This window comes from Anomaloglossus baeobatrachus, chromosome 4 (assembly GCF_048569485.1).
Source record: "Anomaloglossus baeobatrachus isolate aAnoBae1 chromosome 4, aAnoBae1.hap1, whole genome shotgun sequence".
NCBI classification, from domain to species: Eukaryota; Metazoa; Chordata; class Amphibia; order Anura; family Aromobatidae; genus Anomaloglossus; species Anomaloglossus baeobatrachus.
In genome coordinates this window covers 42,944,599-42,962,372 of record NC_134356.1, presented here as the reverse complement: position 1 = coordinate 42,962,372, position 17,774 = coordinate 42,944,599, and the positions used below count along the sequence as shown (strand labels likewise).

The window sequence follows — 17,774 nt, the reverse complement described above, 5'->3', positions numbered from 1 at the left end:
TGAACTGCTGCCATGTAATACTACAGTTCCACTGTAGTAGATTGGTGGAAAGGTGGGGACAAGAAAAATAACAATTTGTGCACTCAAGAACTCTGAAAAAGCTTGTTCTACCCCTGCTTAAGGCTGCTTTACACGCTGCGATCTCGCTAGCGAGATCGCTAGTGTGCGTACCCGCCCCCTTCATTTATGCGTCACGGGCAAATCGCTGCCGTGACGAGCAACATCGTACCTGCAGCAGCAACGATAATTGGGAATAGGGGGGCATGTCACCTCTTAGCGATTTTGAATGTTTTTCGACGATTCAAAATCGCTCATAGGTGTCACATGCAACGACATCGCTAACGCGGCCGGATGTGCGTCACAAATTCCGTGACCCCAACGACATCGCTTTAGCGATGTCGTAGTGTGCAAAGCGGGGTTTAGTCATTAGTCGACGTAACCAGAAGAAAACTCAATAAACTGGTAAGATCTCATTCACACGTCCGTTTTTGGCATCCAAGTGCTCTTGAAATGTTTTTCTTGGATAGCACTCAGATATTATAGTGAATGGCGTCCTTCACATGTCCATGATTTTCTGCAGAATAAAAGTTCGGAGCAAAATCGTGGAGATATGTCCGATTTTGGTCCAAGTTTCAGATCAAAACTGGCAATGCAAGTCCATGCATCTGTAAAAAAAAATTGCATCCGAGTGCTTCTAGTTAAAGGGAACCTGTCACCAGATTTGGCGACTATAAGCTGAGGCCACCACCAGTAGGCTCTATATACAGCATTCCAGAATAATGTATATAAAAGCCCAGACCGCCCTGTAGAATGTAAAAATCACCTTTATTATACTCACCTAGGGGGCGGTCCGGTCCGATGGGTATCACTGCTCTTCGGTCCGGTGCATCCTCTCTGCAGCAATTGCTGTCCTCCTCCTACCCAACCCAGTAGGGATGACATGTCGCACATCATCCATAGAGGCTGGCATTGCGGACCTGCGCAAGCGCACTTTGATCTTCCCTGCTCAGGACAGATAAAAGTACTATAATGTGCATGTGTGAGCGGTCTTTAACCTTTCCTTGTGCGTGCTCAGTACAGTACTTTAATCTGCCCTCAGCAGGGCAGGGTAAAGTGCGCCTGTGCAGGACCGCAATACCTCCCTGTGTGGATGACGTAGGACGCATCATACCCACTGGGCTGGGTAGAAGGAGGACGGTGATTGCTGCAGAGAGGAGGAGCCGGACCGGAGAGCAGCGACACCCATCAGACCAGACCGCCCCCTTGTGAGTATAATAAAGGTGTTTTTTACGTTCTATAGAGCAGCCTGGTCTCTTATATACACTATTCTGGAATACTGTATATAAGGGCTCACTGGTGGTGGCCACAGCTTATAGGGGCCAAATCTGGTGACAGGTCCCCTTTAAGAAAATTTAGAAAAATGGCTGAAACCTCGGACCAAAAGTGAAATACTGACAAAATTACCAAACTCTGATAAAAAAAAAATAGTGATGAAACTCAGACTGGGGAGAATCACTGAGTCTGAATGAGCCCTAAGAAACATACAATGCTACTTTAATTTTTGCAGGTGCAATGCAGTCATACACATGGTCACTGACATATACTGTCACCACAGCTGCCAATGGACCAGGAGAGAACACCCAGCAGTTACCCTGTATGAGGAGTCCACACATGCCGCCATCTGTCACACACAGAATACCTGTCTATCCACACCGAGATGAGCATGGGTAAGCCAAATGCAACAAAAATATAAGAAAAATGCCAACATCGCAAGTTTTTCTAGTAAAAATGACCCTTCTTTTCTGTTATCCAGGTACACGGGGAGTTATAATTATGGAACCTACAGCAACCAGAGTCCACATGCGATCGCATCACAATATACGTCTCTACCACATGAATCCGGGATTACCACACCACTGCATTATACAGCGTATCACAGGAGCCCGTCTCAGGTTGGTACCTGTTCAATTGCTCCATGAAGCCATTAATAAGCATGATATCATGGGTTATGTAATGATAGGATAGGGGCCCCTAGGCTTGCCCTCAGACTCAAGACCCTGCGATGTTCCTTATCTCGGAGGTAGGCTTAATGGTAGCCAGGTCTGAGCCCCTAGAGTGACCCTGAATCCTATCCGAGACCTAATCTTACTCCCCCTCGCCCCCTCCCATGGGGGGGGGGGGGCGGAAAACACAATAACAAAACCCCACAAAATGACACGGACAAGGGAGAATGGGAACTCGTACACACTGCACTCAGAACACAAAGGAGAAGACAATATGTGTACATGGGAATAAAGAAAAAGGGAATGAAGTAACTCAACGCTCACACCACAGGGGGGAACGCTCACACCACTCAATATCGCAACAAAGGTCACCATCAACAGGTTCACCAAAAGACTGGAATCGCTGGAGCTAATACTGAAGCTATAATCGGCGCTGAGTGGTAAGATCCAAGATCTTATATAGGAAGTGGATGACTTTGATTGGCGATTGGCAACCTGAGCTTCTAGTAGAGTTCCCAAGGTCAGCAGGAATTAACTCCTGCAGGACTGAGGAACAGAGCACATTAAACAGACAACACCTAGCTCTGGCTGAACAACTAGGAGACATCAGGTTGCCCATCAGGCTCTGCAGTGTGAACGGAGCCTGACCCCTCCGTGACACCTAATGAGTCTGGACCTGAACACCACATGACACATTAGCACAAAACAGCTAGCAGTATCAGGGAGGCCCGGCGTAGCCATACATTACATGGATAGCCCATTTTTACCGAATGGGCAATAGTCAATGCTTCATTTTTCCGGTGAAGTCATTGCCAACATCTTGAAAACTTTCTACTGTCTTCCCAAGCAGATTAAACCCATATTTGTCAACTTTTAAAAATTGGTGTCCAGGAGGCGGTGATCAATGTGGCTCTGGTCATGCCCCTTACATAAACCATGACCCGTCCATCGTTGTTTCTTGCCCACTCCTATTCTATTGTCCGCCCACCCAATGCCTCATCCTCACCACGCCAACAAAAAACCTTCCAAATTCCTTGATAATAGGATCGTTTTGCCTACACTGAGATTTTATAACTTCTATGGAAATTCCGGAAGTCTCCCCGTTTACCCGAGGTTTCCAATCATTTATGTACGTACGGGGTGGGCAATTAATTTTCCCAAAGGGCCACATGAGAGACTGACTGTTGTGGAGGCCAAACCAATAGGCTGAATATAATTCTGCTCACTATGAGTATTAAGATTTAATTTTATATTAATTGTATCAAATAATACTGAGCAGAATTAAGTATGCTGACACGCCCCTATATACCGTTCGACCTCTCACACTATATGAGTCAACAAACAGCCTCCTATATACAGTATGAGTCCACATACAGCCCCCTATATACAGTATGAGTCCACACACAGTCCCCTATATACAGTATGAGTCCACACACAGTCCCCTAGAACAGAAGGAGCCCACATACAGCCCCCTATATACAGTATGAGTCCACACATAGTCCCCTATAACAGAAGGAGCCCACATACAGCCCCCTATGTACAAGACAAATAAAATCAACCTTTATTCCAAAATCCTTTTAAAATTCAAGAAATCAATGCGCAAAACAGGGGGGCCTATCTCATACCCCTCAGGGTTATTAAAACCGCTTACGCGTTTCGGCCGTGCTGTCCTTACTCATAGCCATAGTCCCCTTGAACAGAATGAGCCCACATACAGCCCCCTATACACAGTATGAGTCCACACACAGTCCCCTAGAACAGAAGAGACCACTCCACAGCTCCCTATATACAGTATGAGTTTACACACAGCCTCCCTTGAATAGAATGAGCCCCCCACAAAGCCCCCTACATACAATATGAATTCCCACATGCCCCTATATACAGTATGAGCCCTCACATAGCCCCCTACAACAGAATGAGCCCCCCACACAGCCCCCTACATACAATATGAGCTCCCACAAGCCCCTATATACAACATGAGCCACCACATAACCCCTATATTCAACATGAGCCCTCATGTAGCCCCTATGTACAGGCACCCATCCTTTACACATATGTATAAAAAATAAATCACATACTCACCTCACTCCGGTTCCCCCGGTGCTCTGCTCTCCGGTACACTGACTCTTCGCACAGCAGACGCAATATAGTGATGTCATCCCATCTGCTGTTTCTCTCCCAAATGATGATTGGCAGAAGATGTAGCCGGTGGCTCCTCCAACAATGTATTCACTGATTTCTGATATTGGGATATGGGCAGGGAAGTGCACAGTGCAGCCCTTGGGCCACTGTTTTCAGCCCTTCGGCTGTTTCAGTCCGTACTGGAACAGCCAGAGGGCCGGATGTGGTCCGCGGGTCGCACTTTGGCCTGGTCTGCTTTTTGCAGATGAGATATTAGGTTTTTTAAGATAAAAGTTTTCCCCGGGAGCGGGCATATGGGTGACACACATAATTTTTTCTTTGTATAGACAGTGCTTAGAGTGTTAGTGCTTCATATCCTGGTTTGCAGGAATTATCTATGTGCCTAGCTGTACAATAAAACTGTTATTAATTCCCAATTCTAATGATAGTGAGATGACTCCAATGATCATTTCCCAGACTACACAGCAAAGCTGAAAAGTTAGCTACAAAGAAATAACAACTAATGTGTTGATCACTGGGGCTCATGGGTGGTTACCGCTCTATTATGATAGGCCTTTTAAACACCTGCTTTCAACCCTCTAAATTTTGGCTTTTTTTTTTTTAGAAAAGAGCTCTTATTAAATCCCCACCCTCTAATGATAATGAGATGACTCTGATTATCATTTCCCAGACTATACAACAAAGCTGAAAAGTTAATTACATAGATGGCCTAGAGATAACAACTAAGGTGATATCTTGCTGATCACTGGGGCACATGGCTAGTTACCACTCCATTATGAAAGGCCTTTCAAAGACCCGCTTTTAACCCGATTAAATTTTGGCTTTTGTTTTTAAAAGAGCTTTCATTAAATCCCCACCCTCTAATGATATTGAGATGACTCTGCTGATAATTTGCCAGACTATACAGCAAAGCTGAAAAGTTAGCTACATAGAGATAACAACTAAGGTGATAACTTGATGATTGCTGGGGCACATGGGTGGTTACTGCTCCATTATAACAGGTCTTTCGAAGACCCGCATTCGACCCACTAAATTTCGGCTTTTCTTACATAGAAAGTGCAGCAGACTATAAGTGTTCATAGGCTGATATGCTGCATTACCTATGTCTTCCGCAGTAGAAAAGAGCTCATTAAATTCTCACCCTCATATGATAACGAAATGACTCTGTTGATCATTACCAAGTCTACACAGCAAAGCTTAGAGTTGAACTACAGAGAATAGTAAATGACAGTCTACAGAAAACGGTCTGCAGATAAGTTTATACCTTGCTGATGTCTGTGGTACACGCAGGGTCACCACTCCATTCTGATGGGCCTTTCAGAGACCCCATTTCGAGTTGAGCCACTATTTTATTATCTCATGTTACATTCCCTTTAATGAACTCTATAAGCCTGTTGACATTTGCCCCTTAATTCAGATTGCAATAAGGGGTTAACACTTTCCGCTAGCTTAGAGCTTGTTGCACAAGAAAAATGGTAATTTCCTGTTAAGAAGAGCACAACAAGTGTGGCCTTCATCATCAGCAAAGATCACTGGGAAATCAGAACCAAAATATCCCTTATTAAACCGGATGCGCAGTGTGAAAGGTGACCAAGGCCGCAACATGCCAACATCTGTGCAGATGGCACAATCTGTAAGGACTGAATAGAGAGTTCACTGGAGAGCTGGTCAGACGCATGCCAGCAACACGGTCTTAAAACATTGTCTTTCAATGGTCTCTTCACGAAAGTCAGAGGAAAAGAAAAATAATGAGTCATTTTCAATTAGTAGCTGACCCACAATGACAAAACTTTCCATCCTCCCGCCATAATAGCGTTTATTATACGCCACAAGTTACTTACAGTCTGGATTATTTTTAGACAATATTTTTTGTCCTTTAAACTTCTGACATTCGCAGCTGCGGCCGAGAAGATGGAAAAATATAACATCTCTGTGCCGTTGTCTGTTTTTCACAATCCCCTGACTTGTAGATGTGTAGGAGGACTCATAAACCCGAGACAAGTGGCATATTCACAATGGTGACGGCCGATGGAAACGAGGAAATGAGCAGAACCCTAAAATATATACAATATGTAAAATGAAAAAAAAAATATTTATGCTATATACAGTACAGACCAAAAGTTTGGACACACCTTCTCAATCAAAGAGTTTTCTTTATTTTCATGACTCTGAAAATTGTAGATTCACATTGAAGGCATCAAAACTATGAATGAAATACTTAAAAAAGTGTGAAACAACTGAAAATATGTCTTATATTCTAGGTTCTTCAAAGTAGCCACCTTTTGCTTTGACTACTGCTTTGCACACTCTTGGCATTCTCTTGATGAGCTTCAAGAGGTAGTCACCGGAAATGGTTTTCCAACAGTCTTGAAGGAGTTCCCAGAGATGCTTAGCACTTGTTGACCCTTTTGCTTTCACTCTGCGGTCCAGCTTACCCCAAACCATCTCGATTGGGTTCAGGTCTGGTGACTGTGGAGGCCAGGTCATCTGGCGTAGCACCCCATCACTCTCCTTCTTAGTCAAATAGCCCTTACACAGCCTGGAGGTGTGTTTGGGGTCATTGTCCTGTTGAAAAATAAATGATGGTCCAACTAAACGCAAACCGGATGGAATAGCACGCCGCTGCAAGATGCTGTGGTAGCCATGCTGGTTCTGTATGCCTTCAATTTTGAATAAATTCCCAACAGTGTCACCAGCAAAGCAGCCCCACACCATCACACCTCCTCCTCCATGCTTCACGGTGGGAACCAGCCATGTAGAGTCCATCCGTTCACCTTTTCTACAAAGACACGGTGGTTGGATACAAAGACCTCAAATTTGGACTCCTCAGACCAAAGCACAGATTTCCACTGGTCTAATGTCCATTCCTTGTGTTCTTTAGCCCAAACAGGTCTCTTCTGCTTGTTGCCTGTCCTTAGCAGTGGTTTCCTAGCAGCTATTTTACCATGAAGGCTGCTGCACAAAGTCTCCTCTTAACAGTTGTTCTAGAGATGAGAAGGTGTGTCCAAACTTTTGGTCTGTACTGTATATACTACAGAAGTGCATATTAGCCAAATAGTAATAGCTAAAGGACAAAAAATTTAAGGACTAGCAGATAATTTTGCCCCTACTACTTGTTAGGATTTTTTGCATGTTGCAGAAACAAACAGTTTTGGCGATCTCCTGCTGATCTAATCACATGTAAATCAGCTAAGGGAAGAGTTTAGTCAAAGGGTGGGGCCCAATCTTATGTCATTTTATAGATGCAGCAAAGGGGGGAGGCTCCTGCTGCAGCCAGTTGCCTTATGGCCAGAAACAGTTATGCTTGTAAGGCGAGCAGAGATTTTAGAAAACCCAGAGGGGATTGACTACGAAACCACACCTGGTTTTCACCAGAGCCTCTAATGCTGAGGGTGTTAGGCTACAGTTATGAGTCCCGGTGCCACTCGGGAAGACTGGTGTTGAGACGGCTGGCCCCAGTGGTACGAGAGCGAGTCTCTGAAAAAAGGTAACAGCGGCAAAAGGTGTCGAGGTTCCGTCCGAGATGGATGGATGTGGCAGCAGCAGCTGGTGTGGATATGTAGTTCCCAGAGAAGGGGGTACTCGGTCCCGGTCGGTAACAAATGGGAATGTCACTCTGGTGGCCGTTGCCCGGTCCCATGCTCTGGGCCTCTTTTGTTAATGGGTGGTATTTACAGGGGAGATAAGAGTTTTTGTCATGTGACGCCACCTGCGGGTTGCGGTTAATGATGGAGAACCGCCGCTGCTGAATGTGGGTACTCCCAGGGCTGGTGGTACTGGCAGCTGTGATGGTAGGCCCTCCGCAGGTAGGGCTGTGCCTGGAAGATGTAGTGGGGCAATAATGGAGACCACACCAGGTTGTCTTTAACAGTCTCTACTCACTGTGGACCCAGAGGTTGCTGGTTCAGGTCCCCGGAGGACCAGTGCCAATGTAGGGACCCAGGTTGCTCTGTTCCCGACACTCTCTGTAGATTGAGTCCCCGTAGCGTGGAGCGTTTGGGACCCCGACTGTCCCTTTTGGGGTACAGTCTCTTTCTCCGTACGGCGGGCAGTGCGGACCCTACGGGGAGGTAAGTGTCCAAACCCCGATCCTAGTTTACTGCTGATGCCCCCAGATTATTTACACAAACAGTGTAAAACTTGCGCTTGACCTAGGGCCCTGTGCCCCGTGCGTGCTCCGGTCCCAGCGGTATCTCGGTACCCGTCCTGGCGACCTTTCTCCTGTGCCCCCGGGGTCACCGTTACACGGACCCAGCACAGGCACGTCCGCACACCTCTCCTGTGTGCTACTTGACTCTCCGACTCCTCTCTGACTACTCACTGACCCCTCCCACAAGGCTCGCTATACCCAGGGACTTGTTCCCATGGCGACCATCCCCTTACGTGGTTAACCCTCCATACCCAGTTTGGAAAGGAGAACTAGGATTTATATTGTGTTTGGGTAGAAAAGGCACTAGTACTCTAGGTCCCAGGGAGTAGGTCCTGCATCCCCAAGAGGATACAGTTCCCTGTAGAGCCCTGAGGGTCTCAGGGGTGCTACAGATACTTCAAAGTAACGGGTATCGTGGTTAGCGGCTGAGGTGGCAGCTTGCAGCAGCAGGTTAGAGATATCCGCAGCAGTATTCTGAAACAAACATATGTCAGCAGCGGAACTAGCACAAAGTAACAGCGGCAGCAGCACAGTGCTAGGGGACCTGAGAACTAGCAACATATGAGACTTGTTGCAAAGGCAGAGGTTCCTCAAGTACCTAGAGTCTTTCAGATGACCTGAGAGGTACTTCCGGGTTAGGGGTACACTGGTCCTTTAAAAAAAGGGGGCGTGGCCATGTGCAATTCCCTAGAGCAGAAGCAGGAAGTCTGTCATGAGAATGCAGCCTCCGGGAGACAGCATTGGGAACGGAGCGCCACCCCAGGAAGGACAGATGGGTGAGCCAGCTGACGTCCTTGCCGGGGAAGAGGGGCAGGACAGCGTAATATTGAGATAGGAGGCAGATACCATTAAGTTTTAATTAAGAGATAAAGCATAAGCTACAAGGGTGAATATTACTTATTTTACGTTTTTTAAGCAGTCTGAACTTTTTTTTAGACTGGCTGTTGTCTTGAAACGCATAGAAAAGATTTCTTACCTGGTCCCCACCGGTTTCTACTTTCTGGTCCCTCCCGTCACACCTGAAGAGGATAAAAATGCCCACTCCACCAATTACTGTCTGGGGCGGTTCACTGTTGCTGCAGGTAATTGGCTGAGTGAGCATTTCTAGTAATATGGAGATAAGCGGGTTTTACACGCTGCGATCTTGCTAGCGAGATCGCAAGCGATCAAACCCACCCCCTTCGGTTGTGCGACACGGGCAAATCGCTGCCCGTGATGCACAACCTAGCTTACCCCCGTCACACGGACTTACCTGCCCTGCGACGTCGCTCTGGCCGGCGAACCACCTCCTTTTTAAGGGGGCGGTTCGTGCGGCATCACAGCGACGTCACACGGCAGGCGTCCAATAGAAGCGGAGGGGCGGGAATGAGCGGGACGTAACATTCCACCCACCTCCTTCCTTCCGCATTGCCGGTGGAGGCAGGTAAGGAGATGTTCCTCGCTCCTGCGGTGTCACACACAGCGATGTGTGCTGCCACAGGAACAACGAACAACATCGCCAATAAGCAAAATACGATTTTTTTGTTTCAGGACGACCTCTCCGCGGCAAACGATTTTGACCGCTTTTGCGATCGTTTAAGGCCGCTCGTAAGTGTCACACACTGCGATATCGTTAATGACGCCGGATGTGCGTCACAAACACAGTGACCCCGACGATAAATCATTAACGATATCGCAGCGTTTAAACCCCGCTTTAGAATAAGGAAGCAGAGACCACTAAGGATCAATTAAAGCGCACCAGCCACCAGGATTCTCCTATATAAACTAAAGCCAGTGTTATAGTGGCGCTCTCATTCTGATTCTATACATACCTTTAGTTGTGAGATCGGATGTATACTTTCTGAAATATAAGCAAGTAAAGTTTGTGAAGTGCACTGTTATTTGATTGATAGCAGCTACAGAATATCTAATAGGTGGGTTGGTTTTTGCTAGTTATTCCCTCCTCTGTCTGCCTGCCTGTCCTTCCTTTCCCTGTCTCTGTTATTACAGGGGGAAGAAGGAGGGAGGAAGGATAGGGGAGGAAAGACAGGCAGGCAGACAGGGGCAGGAATAACTAGCAAAACCCGACCCACCTATTAGATATTCTGTAGCTGCTATCAACCAAATAACAGTGCATTTCACAAATTTTACTGTATTTCAGAAATTATACATCCGATCCCACAACTAAAGGTATGTAAAGAATCAGCATGATAGCACCAGTATAGCACTGGCTTTAGTTATCCTGTTGGTTGGTCCTCTTTAAGCATCAAAACATAAGAATTACTTGTTTTACTTCCTTTTTTGAAGCCGACTAAACCTTTTTTAAATTATTTTATTATTCCTTGGAAAACTGGTTTGAAGGAAGTGTCCTGGGATATTTTTGTGCAGTATATACCTTTAATAGATCCAAGGGACACACATTAAGGTAGTTAGTCCAATGGTGTATACAGTACCTTTGATTGATCCAAGAAACACACAATAAGGTTGTTAGCCCAATTGTACCAAATAAGGTACCTGGTGTGGTTTTTTTTTATATAGCAAATGGGATTTAATTTCTGATCATTTTTCTTTTTTTTTTGTTCAGTACCCATTCAACAGCCAGACCCGGATGGATCCGTGCATCATGACCAGTACTCCAAGACTTCATCCGAGCCAGGTGACACCACGATGGCAAGAAGTAGCATCCGGCAACTCTTGTTACTCAAGTCCAACCATGCACTCCACCCGATATGGAAGCTCTACTGACATGTACGCATCTCTGGCCACAAGACGTAACTCTGACTATGAACACATGCAGCATTTTCCCGGCTTTGCCTACATAAATGGAGAAGCTAGCACAGGGTGGGCTAAGTGAAGACTTTGGCTTGGGAATTTTGGAACTTTCGAAGACTTTTATTTTTGTTCCTGAGATTCTATTAAAGGGATTATTAACACATTGGGCACAGCTTGAAAAAACAATGAACGTGTACAGAGGACAACAACAAGAAAATCTATAGCTACTGTAGACTATACGGGGCCAATCGGTGCCTTCTATATGTTATTAATGCCCATTGATTTGACCATATCTGGTGCCAGTTCCAGACAGTAATTAATTTCTGTTCTAACAATATTTTTTGCTGTAGGTTCATAGGTTCATTGGAGAACCACACTTATGTATTTATTTTTAGAGTTGTGTCGGGACACATTCGGTCAAACAAGGCAGGTGCCTAAGAACACCCGAAGGGCGGGTGAGAGGTGTCTTCACAGATCTGCACTTGGTATCATTAACTATTCATATTAGCGATCAGGAGGCACTTAATAGTAATAATAATAATAACAACAACAACATTCTTCCGATACCTGAAATCAATGTCAACCATATTAGCCCGTTACCCATTACTATTAGCAAACTGTGACCTGTACTTAGTGTTGATCTCCGATTCCAGAATTATTCAGTAAAAAGATTTGAAAAAATACAGTAAAATCTAAAGCAAAAAATATATATATTTGTACAACGGTCTTTTATATAGGAATATGGAAAAATACACCATGTCATGAGGTCATATTTAGGGCAAATATGTAATTAGTTCCCAACCCTTTGCCTAAATATGAAGGACAAGGCAGAGTGGCTTTTGTGTGCCCTTTTTATCACCGAGCTCACAGGACACATGGACTGGTATCCTCCACCCCCCATATACACCGATCAGGGTTCAGTTTTATCATATCGTGGGACATGTGACTACTACGAGCTATGGTGTCGGTCATGTTGCCTATCCTACAACCTTTGAATCGACCACCATCACCAAAAGGGTGGGGGTAAGAAAAAACAAACCTAAGTGGGCCCATTTATGGTAGGAGGCATGCCTGGGGTGGGTCTTAAAAATTGGACTAAACATAAGACCTCATCCTCATCTCTTGTCTCAAATAATTTCTAGAATTTTGTCCAGGATGGTCCTGCCAAGTAATGTGTCGGAAAGCCACTTTCCCCCACAATAAATATTGGGGGAAGAAATATTGTATTATCAGATCAACAACACTCAGCAGAGTTGTAGATCTGAAAATGCAAAATACTGGTTGGCTACAAGTTGGGGACGAATGCCCTTAAGACCCTCCTACATAATAGACTACTGTTGGCCAATCCCACCGATATCGATGGGTTCGGTCTATGGTGTAATGTGTATAGGGGCACCAGATGACTGATGGTCAGGAGAGATGTTGATGGCTCATGTCTGATTTTGGACTGCCGATTGCATTGTTGTTCTTGAGAGAAGCCACCGGCTCTTGTGCCATCTTTCTCATAGAGAACACACGGCAGCTAGACGGAACGAGCACTCATGTCTATGGGAGAATTAGCTGAGATGACTGTCGGCCAAACAATTAGTCAAAAGGTTCAGCCATCTAATGTGTAGACTTTCATGACCTAGTAATGGCAAATAATGGTTCATTCTAACATGTTAAGCCTTAACGAATCTTGCCATTGTTTCTAACCACCAATGTGGTCATGCAGTTGTGGGTCTGACTACCTATATACAGACATCGGACAGTGTTTTTATGGTTGTGTGTTGTGTCAAATACCCATCACCTACTGTTAGCACATTGGAACGGGGACACTCATGACATACATAGTGTATTTAGGCCAGTGATGAAAAATTTCTGACAAAACCTTTAATTGTGCCTATTTGCATTAAAATTAACCTATATATAATTTTTTTTTACCACATATAAACGCCGCTGTTCCCCTGTATAACAATAAAAGTCAGCCTTAGCTCTCTCCTCTAGCAACAGGTCAACTTTTATCCATGGGTTGTGTCTGGTAGGTTAAAAAAGATCTGTCACATGCAATAAATATATATATTTACAATTTACCTGGTATAAATGCCGCTGTTCTCCTGAATTTGGGGATATTTTTCTTTTGTTCTTGCTCCTCTCTGTTCCTGAGATATGGCTCCTTCTTCCCTGTGTATAAATCTATTCTTGTTAGACAAGTGGGCATGGTCCTCAAAAATCGGAATACCACACCCACTTGGAAACAACACTATTTTTACACACATATTGGAAGGGGACATATCTAGGCAACAGAGAGGCACAGAAAAAGAAGAAAAATATCGCCGGATTCAGGAGAACAGTGGCATTTACACCAGGTTAAAAATTATGCATATTTATGGAAAGTGATTGGTCCTCGTTAATGTTCATACTCAGAACTTACAATATTTCAGATTTAGCTACTCTATTTCAGTCTGTGGATTTCTATATGAACCAGTAAGATTAAGCCTTTCAACCCACACTGGAAACAATAAAGGGCAACTAAACTTTTTAAAAAGTTTTAATATGTTGTAGGCACTGTTTAGTAGCTTAGATCAGAGGAATTCAAGGTCTTGAGACCACCACTGATCGCGTAATGTGGGGGCCAGAGCACTCAGCTTACCCTTAAAAGGTTGCTCACTACCCTAGTAGTACCTCCTTGTAAAATAAAAACATCATACACTCAACTCCTGCACTGGTGATGCCCCAGTGATGTCGAGGTCTCCAAGGCCCATGTGACATTGTTATGCCACGTGAAGCCTGCAGACAATTAGTGGCTGATATTGGCCTGCTATGCTTTTTCTACTTTCACTTGTCTGAGGTTTGTCTGAAGGACAAATGGAAGACGTGAGAGACCAGAAGCCTAATATTGGCTACAGGGCTCTTGTGGCATAACAACGGCGCATGAGCCCCTGTAACACCTGCCTGGAACCACAGACTCAAACAAGTTGTCACGGACAGGCTAGAGGAAAGCCACTCACAAAGCAGGACCCCGAGAACCCCAAAACCCTTTAATCCTTATACAGAGATTTGGAATTACTGCAGGGCCCCAGAGATCACCGCCTGTGGAAGGTTGCAGTCCAGAGGAGAGTAGTAGTCAGGCAGGGTCAAACCAGGAGATGCAGAACAGGGACAAAATCGACAGACAAGGACATAGTCAGGAAACCAGGCAGAGGTCAAATCCGGATCTGGCAGTGAAGTACGAAAATAGCAGGCATAAGGGTAGTCAGAGGTCAAAACACAGTGATCACTATTCAGAACAGAGCGGGAAACAGAAAGCAGGAATACAAAACTATATCTGGCAGTGACCAGCAGACAGGAGGGGGAATTAGAATAGTGTGGTGTCTTCCCATTGGCTGTAGCTGAATGGTGGTAACTTCAGCTGGAAGACACACACTACCTATAGTCAGCCAGTGGTGCTGCAGGTCCCAGGGAAGCCCAGCTTAGTGGATGAGTGGAGCCTGCGTTCATCAGAGCCACTGGCATGACTCCTCTCCTATCACTAGCACAGTCCACGACGGGAACACGGCGTTGCCTGGTAATCGAAGCAGAAGTCACAGGAGCGGACTCTTTTGGGGACATGACAGCCCCAGAGCCGACATCGCCAATGCACGAGGTGAGTATATTGTGTTTTTATTTAACCAGGGGGACTACTTCATTTAAAAAGGGTAGTGAAAAACTACTTTAAGGATAAGCTGTGTGCTTCTGCCCCCTCTTTGAGTGATTAGTAGTGGTCTCAGGACCTTAAAGGGAACCTGTCATGTCCCTTTTGCCCTCCAACCTAGCGGCATTCACATGTGTATGTCAAAATTCCCTGCCTAACCAGCCCTGTACAATGTTATTTACTAAAATCAATGTTTAAAAAAATAATTTATGAAGTGCCAATTAGGCCTTTGATTAGTTGAAGGGGTATTGTTTCCCCTGACTAGTCAGCCCTATTTCCATGTTAATCACACCCCGGTGGAAATGATAACATGATTTCAAAGAGTCTGCATCATCGCAGGTTCTGGAAATATTGCGCATGCGCGAGACTCATTTCGGTTGCGTCAGTGCGCCTTAAAAGCTGGGTGTACATGTGCTGGCTTCAGAGGGGGGCACTGCTAATAATTGGAAGTGGTGCAGAAGCTGCTCTTCCAGTCATGAGCTGTATTTCTTTCCGATGGTGGGATGCGAGAGGTGCCAAAATTAGCCTTGTGCATGCACAAGATGTCCGGGAGCTGTGATGACGCCAACTCTTGGAAATCATATCCACAGGGGAGTGATAACATGGAGTGAGAGCCAAGTAGGGAGGGGAAACAATGCCCCTTCGACTAGTCAAAGGCCTAATTAGCAAAGGAACAGCACATTTCATTAATTATTTTTTTAAACATTGATTTTAGTAAATATCACTTTGCATGGGCTGTTTAGGCAGGGAATTTTGGCATACAGAGGTGAATGCTGCTGGGTAGGAGGGCATAGGAGACCTGACAGGTTATGAGCAGTGCGTCTCTTCGAAGCCGGGAGGCGTACATCCAGCTTCTGAGGTGCACTGACGTGGCTGAAATTAGCCTTGCGCATGCGCAAGATGTCCAGGAGCGGTGATGACGCCGACCCTTGGAAAACATGTTATCACGCTCACAGGGGTGTGATAACATGGAAAGAGGGCCGACTAGTCTGGGGAAACAACGCCCCATTGACTAGTCAAAGGCCTAATTAGCAAAGGAACAGCGCACTTCGTAAATTATTTTTTTAAACATTGATTTTAGTAAATAGCGTTATACTACAGGGCTGGTTAGGCAGGGAATTTTGGCATACAGATGTGAATGCTACAGGGTTGCAGGGCATAGGGGACCTGACAAGTTCCCTTTAAATCCCTCCGGTCAAAACTAATAAACAGTGGCTACCAAATTTGACAACTTTTTAAATGGTTAGTTACCCTTCACAATTATGTTCTAGTTGGGTGTTGAAAGTATGCAACTCATGTCATATCAGACTTTTGCCCCCTTCCTAGTTTTTTGGGGGAGGTAACTTTTTCGCAGAAATGCAAAGCAATCCTCTATGGTCATAACTAAAATTTGGGCAAGCGGTAGCATTATTTCATTGGGCCTATCAGGCCATCAAACCTAATGTAAATTTGTTCTGTCTGGAACACAAAGGGCAAGGTTCTCCTGGTCATCTCTCCCGAAATATCTGTATTAGTAAATACTTGGATTCTGATTCTTGGGCGTTCTTTCTTAGACCTCTCTTAGGCTGCTTTCATACATCCGTTTTTTGCTGAGCGGCACAATACGGCACTTTGCAGAAAAAACGCAACCGTTTTTTTTTGCCGCCGGTTGCGTTTTTTCCGCATAGACTTGCATTAGCGCCGTATCGTGCAGCATGGCCTTGCGTTGCGTCCCGTTTTTGCCCATGCAGCGGCTGGATGGAACGTTGCCTGGCACGTTTTTTTTGTGCAGCGAAAAAACCACATCGCACCGGATGCAGCGTCCTGCGGCAAAAAACGCATCCGGCGGCCGGATGCGGTTTTTTGAACTGCGCATGCTCAGTATCAAGCCACATCCGTCAAATAACGGACGGGCCACATGGAAAAACTTATGCAACGGATCAGTTTTTTTCGCTGCATCCGTTGCATAGGTTTTTGAGCCGGATTGTGCCTGATGCAAAAAAACTGATGTGTGAAAGCAGCCTTAGGTGTTGTCCCTCTTTTCTGGAAATCTTACTAAACAACTGAATCTTTATATTCATTCCCCTATTTAATAGAATAGTCTGCATTGATTGGACAGTATCAAAAAGTGAACCAACAAGCCACACCCAATTGTCTATTTAGTTTTACGCTGAGGAACAAAACAGCCTTGGAAGAAAAAATGCCCCAAATTGTTATTTTACGGGGGGAAACAAGTATTTACTCACACAGACATGCGAGTGGAGCCAGTAGAGATCCTCGAACGTTCGTGATGTAGAATGTATCAGCGATTAAACCAGTGCCTTGAGGGATTTGCAATGCAGTGTTAGTGTACACGTGGATTGTGTCACGTCTAATATTGGTCGTAGAGTAGAGTTTGTTTCTTTAGTAGAAGAAAATTAACAGGAATATATTTTACAAAACGCACTGAGGAAATAAAGTGGACTTATTACCCTATGGGTAAGACAATAATAAATGGTCTATATAACGTCACAGCAATCTGTAGATAATATATTGCTAGCAGCGAGTGTGATAACCGTGCACGTTGCAAATGAAAATATTCATATTATTTGTACAGCTGTAAAGCGAGTGTTCATGCCAATAAACAGTTTTACTGGAAATTTACTATGCTACTGTTTTGCTTGTAAAGGTTTTGATTATTTCTGGGTGGCACAATTCCAGATCTGTTATAGGATGGTTCACCATGGTGCCGATGGAGAAAACACAGCCTATGTTTCACAGGTGACAGACAGTCATGTGGTTTCTGGCCATAGAAGGTCACAGTCAGCGTCGGACTGGTTACCGGAGGAATCTCCAGTAATGCCAGGCCTGGCTTCAGGTCCCTGCATTGCACTCCGGAGCGCTCACCTGAGCTCCGGTGTGCAGCCGAGACTGTACCCGGCGATTGCGGTTCAGTTCATGACAGCTGCAGACAGGCCCGGGGTGATCTCCGGAGTTCAGGTGAGAGCACCGGAGATCACCCCGGCCTGTCTGCAGCTGACATGAACTGAACCGCAATCGCCGGGGAATCAATCACTCAGCGCTCGCGGTACAGTCT

At 45.2% G+C, this 17,774-nt stretch overlaps 1 protein-coding gene across 3 annotated transcripts in view; it reads left to right on the top strand.

Annotated features, from left to right (window-relative positions):
• RFX4 (regulatory factor X4) overlaps positions 1-17,312 on the top strand; it is a 124,686-nt gene extending 107,374 nt beyond the window's left edge. For 2 of the 3 annotated variants that reach the window (XM_075344275.1, XM_075344274.1), the window contains exons 16-18: positions 1,568-1,727; positions 1,814-1,952; positions 10,859-17,312. In XM_075344275.1, coding sequence (XP_075200390.1) covers positions 1,568-1,727; positions 1,814-1,952; positions 10,859-11,128 — 569 coding nt within the window. In that variant the 3' untranslated portion in view covers positions 11,129-17,312. The remainder of the gene's footprint in view (positions 1-1,567; positions 1,728-1,813; positions 1,953-10,858) is intronic. The other variant, XM_075344276.1, reaches the window with a different exon arrangement.
• Positions 17,313-17,774: the final 462 nt, after the last annotated feature.